This window comes from Cajanus cajan, chromosome 6 (assembly GCF_000230855.2).
Source record: "Cajanus cajan strain Asha chromosome 6, NIPB_CcT2T_4, whole genome shotgun sequence".
Classification (NCBI taxonomy): domain Eukaryota; kingdom Viridiplantae; phylum Streptophyta; class Magnoliopsida; order Fabales; family Fabaceae; genus Cajanus; species Cajanus cajan.
Genome location: NC_138522.1, coordinates 4605456 through 4614243, shown reverse-complemented (window position 1 = coordinate 4614243; position 8788 = coordinate 4605456). Strand labels below are relative to the sequence as shown.

General features: G+C 32.4%; 1 protein-coding gene across 1 annotated transcript; it reads left to right on the top strand.

Moving 5' to 3' along the window:
- The first annotated feature begins 928 nt into the window (after nt 1-928).
- Nucleotides 929-7700, top strand: UBC27 (ubiquitin-conjugating enzyme 27). Its single transcript, XM_020377311.3, has 6 exons — nt 929-1112; nt 1226-1417; nt 1537-1585; nt 4178-4337; nt 4560-4649; nt 7356-7700. Exons 2-6 carry the CDS (start codon nt 1240-1242, stop codon nt 7467-7469), a joined length of 591 nt encoding a protein of 196 aa, XP_020232900.1. The 5' UTR covers nt 929-1112; nt 1226-1239; the 3' UTR covers nt 7470-7700.
- The last annotated feature ends 1088 nt before the right edge of the window (nt 7701-8788 follow it).

Here is an 8788-nt window from a genome sequence, read left to right as displayed (position 1 = left end):
ATCATCACCATCTTTAACATGCCACCTAAAATTCTACTTGCCCTCTAACCTAACTCTGTCATGTTTCAATAATAATATCATCATTGTAGTTCAATATAAGGAATGCACAAGGATAATCACGTAAACAAAACAAAAAAAGTTAACATAGCATAAGTAATTAAGCTGATTATGTAAATACAACTCTATTAGCACAAACACAACATTCAGCTACCCTTTCTACCCTCTTCCTTCCCCTTTTCATTTTCCCATCTCTTTCCCCTCGTTGCTTTCGTCCTCACTCAAGCCTCTACAACATTGCACCGTTGTGATCACCACCGCTACATCCTTCTATTGCCTTCGCCCTTTGAAATGTGGTTTTTGCAATCTCTTGTCTTTTTGTTGGCATCTAGTTATGTAGGTGTTGCCGATATGATTGTACAGATATCGACAATTTTAGAAAGAAATCGAACAATTAAGAAAATACAAGTTAAATCTAAAAGTTAAAAGGACTTATATAAATTATTTAAATAAAACACTAAAATATTGTTTTTTAAAAAATAAAGTACAAAAATATATTTTTTCAAAAAATACTTACACCTTCTATCACATACGATAAAAATCTCGAGATAAATCACAACATTAACTATTAATTTATGAATGATTTGAATATTTAAATCTAGAATGTTTTTTTTTTTCTATTCAATCTATTTAATATAAATAGAAAAATTGTATGAAAATAAGGCAGCATAAAACTTAGGTACATTTATATATATATATATATATATAATTAATATTATAACTTGTAATTAAGTTTTTGTTCATTTACATGCTATAAAATCAAAAGAGTTTGGATGGTTACCAATTTGAGAAGTGGCGTGGCATGAAAGATATTATCATAGTATAAATAAATGTAACACAAAAGCGAGATTGAAAGAATCTATCCGAGACCGCAACGGTCCGGCACGGCAGAGAGAAATTAAAAGGTTGTTTCCATAACAGGAAAAATAAAAAAAGAAAATAAAAAAAGAAGAAGAAAAAAAATGGGAGAAAGAAACGAAACCAACATCAGTCACTAACTCACTCGCGAAAAAGCGACCCAAGCTTTATTCTGGCTTCTTCTGTACAGCACCGAGGTGAGTGAGCGAGGAAAGCAACACCTTATTCTTCTTCTTCTTCTGCTCGTTCACATAAGAGGAGGTTTTGCGTTCTCCCCGTCTGTGACTCACCGTCTAGGGTTTTTGCGTAGGTGAAAGGTTGAAGATGGTAGACTTTGCTCGCGTGCAGAAGGAGCTCGTGGAATGCAGCAAGGACGCGGAGGGATCGGGCATCAAAGTGAGTCCCAAAAGCGACAACCTCGTCCTCTTGATCGGCACCATTCCTGGTCCTCTCGGAACGCCCTATGAAGGGGGCATTTTCCAGATTGACATCACATTACCCGGTACTCTAATGTCTTCCTCGATTCTCCTTTTCACATCGCACTGACTAGGGTTCTTTGTTTCTCTCAATTCGACTTTTGTTTCGCTTGTGCGTTTTTTCAATCGTCAATTTCCGTTGCAGATGGATACCCGTTTGAACCCCCCAAGATGCAGTTTAAAACCAAAGTCTGGTACGAATGGGAATTGTTGTTTACTGTTCTCTCAACATGTGTGTGTTGAATTTTTTTTTTTTTTTTTTTGCCGCTTAAATTTGATGTGAGTATTGGCCGTGGAGTCCTTAAGGAAGCTGATATTGTGAAATCGTTATTTATTTTATTTATGTGCAACTCTCTTTGGATATGGAAAAGGGGAGAAAGTGTGGTAGTGTGGGTTTTTGTTTGGTGCGGAAAGTGGAAACACCTTACACTTTTGTTATTTTGGAAATTGGTGACTTATAATGTAATACAAGGATGTAGTAGGGGTTTGGAGTGGAAGGCGAGTTTTCCCTAAACCTACATGTTGTTTTATATACATGGATTATATAGAATATTGTCCCAAGGTCTTGTGCTAGGGTTCCATCTGTTTCGGTTTCGTTATTGACGCCATGTCAGGTTCTTCTTAACCTACTAGAGAAGCCTAGGGCATGTTTAGTTGTGTTTTCATTTTCTGTTTTCACTTTTTGATTACAAAAACGCCTCATTGTTTTCAATTTGTTTCTTGTTTTCAAAGATATGTACAGGAAACACCGAAAATAACTATTTTTTTTGTTTTATTTGTTTCTTGTACAAATATTCAAAAACTGGAAGCAAATTGAAAAAAATTGACGGTTTTGTAATTATTAAGTAACAATACAAAATAAAAGCAGGAGATGAAAACATAAGTAAATGGGGCCTTATATTGAGTAAATCCTTGTTCTTAACTCTACCGCTTATTCTATATATCTTGGAAGGAATTAAGAAGTAGAGGGATCACCCTCTTCCCTATATTATATCTTCCGTATTCTATTCCTTATCAGGAATTGTGGACTTGGTAGCTACATTAAACGGTAATCCTCTTAATAGCTAGAGTATGGTAGCGTGGCACTTTTTTTGTCTTGAAATCTGTTTATATCAGTGTTATCAATTGTGGATTGTGGAAAATGGCGGAAAGTATTGTTATCAGTGCCGCAGGATTCATGATATGATACATGCGAAAAGATACGATTCATGGCTCTGATGATATAAATCGTGCGTCAAATCGTTTTTGTGATTGACTCACAGATGATAGTCATTCAAATCGCACATGAATCGAATCCCACTCATTGATCGTGTGATTTACGTCATGTGCTTCCCAGTTCTGAAAAAACCCTAAAAGTTGCTTCTTATATTTTTATAACAAAATTAGGTAAAATGAGAGGGGAAAAGCCAATTTTTCCGCTCCAATCTGACCTAGGGTGTCCCACTCTCTCTCTTTTCACATTTTCACTCATTTTTGTTGGCTCCTTTCATTTCTTCACCTGTTCTTTGTTCTTCCCAACAATAGAGTGACCCTCTCTTCTCTTCTTTTCTTTGTAATTTATTGTGCTGTCTTTGCTCATTCTGTCATTACAAGTGCAAGCATGGTGGTCCCTCTCCTTTTGGTGTCTGAGTGTGTTTTTCTGCTGCTGCTTGGTGATCTTCTGCCCTGTTATGTATATTTTTGCTGTGTGCAGCTTGTTTAGCTGCAACCACCGTCTTTTTGGCATTGTGGCTCTTATATTTGGATCTTTGTATGTTTTGAAGGTTTAGGTCACTTTCTTAGCTATTTGACTTTAAAAAGCTAATATATATGTGTGTTTTGATTTTTGGTATGTTTCTTTATGTTAAACTGCCTCTAGACTTGTGTTTTAAGTTATTGATCATGAATTTTTTCTTTTGTCTTTATTTGCTGTATATATTATGTTTTATTATTGATCATGAAGCATACGATTCACGATACAGTATGATTTGCGATTTGAAAAATAGACCTTCCAATTCACAATTTGGATCCCGATCCAACTAGCATGGCGGAAAGCCAATAATCCTGCTAATATCAAATAGCTAAAGTTGCATAGCAGTTAAAATATGATATGTATCAATTATATATGTAAAATTGACATAATATTAACTCAAGAGTTCAAATAGTTGGAAACTCAGCAGAGATGACTAGAGGATGTAGGATACATGCTGCAAACATGACACCATAGTGGCCACAATAGAGATTCAAGGAATTCCACAATGCAATAGCATTATAGTGCCACTATAGCAGCTATTTAACAACACTGGTTGATATGAGTTCTGGATTTCATCTTGTGTTACTATCCTCCTCCTTTCACTGTCTCTCAATGATTATTTCAACAAAAGTCTTATCCCACTTGGTCAGATTGCCAAAATAGGTCACACAATGTCATTCAGCTAAGTTTCTGGTTTGAATGATCCATGTTAGGTACATTGTTGAGTTTTACATTGGCTGTCGAGGATCTAATACAACCCTCCTCCTTTACCGAGGCTTTGCACCAGCTATGATAGCATAGGTGGAGTTCTCTCAAATTTAGAGAATATTGAGTTTGTCACAAGTTCTGTGGCAAACTTGGGGTTTCAATTGCTGTGTCAGGAGTTCTGGCTTCTGAAGAAGCTTTTGATGTTTGAGTTTATTTTCTATCTCATCCTCTATAAAATGAGAAATATCTTATGCATTGCAAATGTGGCATTTAAAACATTACTATGGAAAAATAGTCTGTTGGTTGATTAATGCATGAATTTTATTGTGTATGTTAAACATTGAAGGCACCCTAATATCAGCAGCCAGAGTGGAGCTATTTGCCTGGACATCTTGAAGGACCAGTGGAGCCCAGCACTCACACTGAAGACTGCACTTCTTTCTGTGCAAGCACTTCTCTCTGCTCCTCAGCCTGATGATCCTCAAGATGCTGTGGTGGCACAGCAGGTATGACTCATTCTATTGTGTAGTTGTGTCTCTAGTCTCTAGTCTCTACTCTTGTGATATGTTTCCTCTCATATCCTTTGTGTGTGAAACTGGCAAAGAACACTATATTTTTTCTCAGATACTTGTCAAGGTTTTACTAGATCAATTTCTGTTAATATTGCTTTTTTTCCTTTTTCCTCAAGTCCTTCTGTCATTATAATCCAGTTTCTATGGATAATGCAGTATCTGAAAGACTATCAGACATTTGTTAACACTGCTCGCTACTGGACAGAGAGTTTTGCTAAGGAATCGTCTCGTGGGATTGAAGATAAGGTACTAAGCTTGTTGCCCTTTTTTTTAATTACAATATGGATGCACATTATTGAGCGTATTTAAATTGGGCGACCAATATGTGACATTGTCTTAATATTCACACAGAACATTTTTTATTACTACAATGAATTTGTTTTCGATAAATTGACTGTTTAGTCTATTATTTTACTCAGGCATCTATTTTATGTATTTTGTTGTTAAACACTTAATTTACTAAAGAATTTTAACGATGATATGGTGATCTAGTTAAATATCATTATGTTAGTTAGACGCTTTTATGATAATTTTATAAGAAAAAAAAAAGTTTTTTTTATAATCATTCTTAACTGTTGATTTATTCATGTTATGATTTTATACCAAAATTGTGTTTTGAATTTGAAGAATAACTTGCATTGATGCCCATTTATGTTTAAGAATATATACCTACTTTTGATTTGGTAAGTGCAAAATTGTGAAATTTAAGCTACTTGTGCCATTATTTTAAGATTTAATTACTCATTTGATCCTTTTAGTTGCACCAACTTTACTTTTTTTAGTCGCTACACTTAAAAATCATTTGTTTTAGTCTCTATAGTCTATACAAGTACTTTTAGTTTCTTTTTAGTCACTGCCATTAAAACAAAGTTAATGCCATTAACGGTAGATGAGATGGTACTTATGTGTTGCTAACGTGACACTAACGTGTTGTGCTTTACTGTGTAGTTCTTATACTTTCACTATCTTCACATTTTGTCCCTATTCTTACATAATCTTAACCTTTTTAGACCCTACACATAGAAACTACTCAGTTTAGTCTGTATACGAGTACCTTTTTTTATATATACTTTAATCCCTATTAACATATTTTGCCTTTCTTTTTCCTCCTTGTATTTTGGGAATTGTTTCTTTTAAATTCTCTTCCATAAACTAATTCTTATTAAATCAGAAAGTCTTGATAGGGTAAGACATAGCTTAGACGTAAGTAGATAAGACAATACAGTCTATGAAAAGCAATTTGTGTTAACACTACTTACACCGGCAATTTCTTTTTTTGCATTGATTTAATCTTGCTACATAAGATGCTTGCGTATATGATGCATCAAACCCTTGTTGCATTGTATTAATCATTTTAATCTTACTACGTCAAATGTTTGGATATTCATGCCACTGCTTTATGAGCATTTTTTTTTGGTTTAACCTTTGTCGTAGATTTCCATGTAACTGTTATCTCTAGGTTCTCTAAACACCAAAAATTTAAAAACAAAAAATGCTTCTATAATGCATTGCTACCTGTGGCAACTTTTTGTGCCAATGCGTGGCAAAAGAAAGGAGAAAGAAGAAAGATGCAAACAAACAGGGGAGATGAGAAGGAGGAAGAATAAATGAAGTGTTGATAGGAACTAAAACATACAGAATATTGCCCCTATTGAGACTAAAATGAATAATTTTTAAGTATAAGGACTAAAAGGTAAAGATTGTGTAAATATAGGAGCTAAAATATAAAAATAGTGCAAGTTAGGGATTAAAACATAGTGTAACACATTAGTGCTACGTCATGTCACGTCACAGCATTCACTATTAAAGACATGAACTTTTTTTTCTTTAATGGTAGGGACCAAAAGGAAACTGAAAGTGCTTGTATAGGGATTAAAAATGTGTTTGGCAAGATATTGGAGGAGCTTATGACTAGCTTATAAGCTATTTTGATTAAAATAAATCTGTTGGGTAAGCAGGCTTCTTTTTGTAGCTTGTAACATATTTTCAGTTACTTAAAATAGCTTATGAAAATAAGCTGACTTACAAGCTATTAAATTTTATTTTTTTTCATTTTCATCCTAACTAGTATTTTAACCTATGCAATACACAAGCTAAATATTTATTATATATAATTAAAGTTTATAATAAATTATATATAAAAATATATACTATGCTAAAATATATATAAATAATATTTAAATTTTATATAAGTAGATATCTTTATACATATATATATATTATATTTTTTGACAGTAATATATAAATTATGTTTTAGATTTATGATAAATAATTTATATTGTAGCATGATATTATTTTTATTTATTAATTTATTTTTAAAATATTAAAAGTTAATTTTATAAATAATTATGATAAATAAAAATTAAATTAGATAAAAAGTTAAAAAAAATCTCTAAAAATTCTCTCATAGAAGAAAAGCCCTTAAAAATGCTCTCGTGTACAACAGATATTTGTGTTTAATATATAAGAATCAATTTATTATAAAATATTAAAATTTAATTTATAAATAATTTTTTTTGAGGGAAATTAATTTATAAATAATTAGATTTATGATAAATAAAATTTGAATTAGATAAGAAATTAATAAAATTCCTAAAAACCTTCTTGTTGAAACCTTTTTTTTACTTCAAACAATTAAATATCTTTTTATATTTTACATTAATCAGTTAGCTTAACATTTAATTTTACTAAACACTTTCAATTCAATCAATTTACAAAATTTCAATTTTTCAGCTTCTAGCTTATCAGCTAACTTGCAAGTTAGTTTTACTAAACACACTCTAGAATGGATGATATTTAAGTGTAAAGACTAAAAGGTAAAGTTTGTACAATTATAAGAACTAAATGAGTAATTAAACCTTATTTTTATATCCATTGTTAATGAATCAATCATGACAATACGTATATATGATAATTTTATAACGCTTGCAAATTCTTTTTAATTTGGTACAGGTACAGAAACTCGTAGAGATGGGATTTCCAGAAGCTCAAGTAAGGAGCATTTTGGAAGCTGTTGGTGGTGATGAAAACGTGGCTCTTGAAAGGTTGCTGTTGCCGCAAGGGTGAAATATCGTCTAAAGAGATTTGATCATGATCAAGTTTTAGGATGACATCGCCATAATATGATGGAACCATATAGACAAAAAGGGTTAATTGAATATAGAGTCATATAAATCAACTTGGCATATCGTATAGTCCTTTTGTTTTACTCTGCCTTCTTTTCTTCTCGGAAACTTTGGTACTCGACTATTTCCTAATGTTATATAAGATGTGAAATTAAATATACTTTATTGGCAAGGTTTCTGCCTCATGGATGAATTATTTAATTACTGCTTTGACGGTGTACCAAGCAGGGTTACAAGATTGAAGTGGATCAAAGTGTTAGTTGAGGGATGAAAGGCAAACTGATTGATTATTTAGGTGGAAGTTTGCATTGTTCTTGTTCATTTTAACGTTGCTCACATCAGTTTTTTTTCTTCTTTTTTTAGGCATAAGAAAACGTTTGGTAGATTTTTCTGTAGAGATGATGCTGACAACATTGAATTACTTCCCATTGAAAATGACTTGTGTCGACCATGTTCTAGTTGGTCCTTGAAAATTCCAAGGAATATTACCAGAGTACACGAATAAGAAAAATCAATACGTGTTGCCTTCAAATCAAATTTACTGAGCAATAAATATATTATTGCAATAGTTCAAATCGATTAAAATAAGAACATGCCCTCAATATGGCTTACATTTTTTTCCCACTTAATGGCTATGAAAGTGGCATGAAAACATTATTAAACGGTCAAAACATGATTCATTTATGCAAGTAAACCTCAATGCCATCAAAAATCAACCATGTTATCAAAATAAAAATCAAGAATATGATTCAATGGCAGCAAAATTATATAGAAAACACAACTATCATAGTTATTATAATGTGGCAGATAAATAAAAATATATGCTGGAGGTGGTGGGGAAAAAATTATTAGCAAAATTGAGAAACCAACTTTGCGTTAATCTACCGATGTTCCTAGGAACCATAAAAGAGGTGTCGAAAGAAATAAATTTTTTCAGGAATTTAGGTGCAATGATTTGATGGACTACGACCAATGGAGGACGTAATTAATTGTTTGAACTCAAATTGAAGTTTTTTCCATCAAATCCTTTGACAAAATGAAGTTACTTCCACGTTGGATTTAGCATGGATTTGGTATTACCATGACCATGATGCATGGTCTCACAAATACCACCTACTAATTATAGGTAAGTCATTTTTTAAATATTATTTTTGAGTCTTTTATACGAATGATAGATAGGTCCAAATAATAGTCTTTAGTTCTGGGCGTATATTATCTGGAGCTGACAACCACGTATATCCAACCATTTAAAAACTTGAG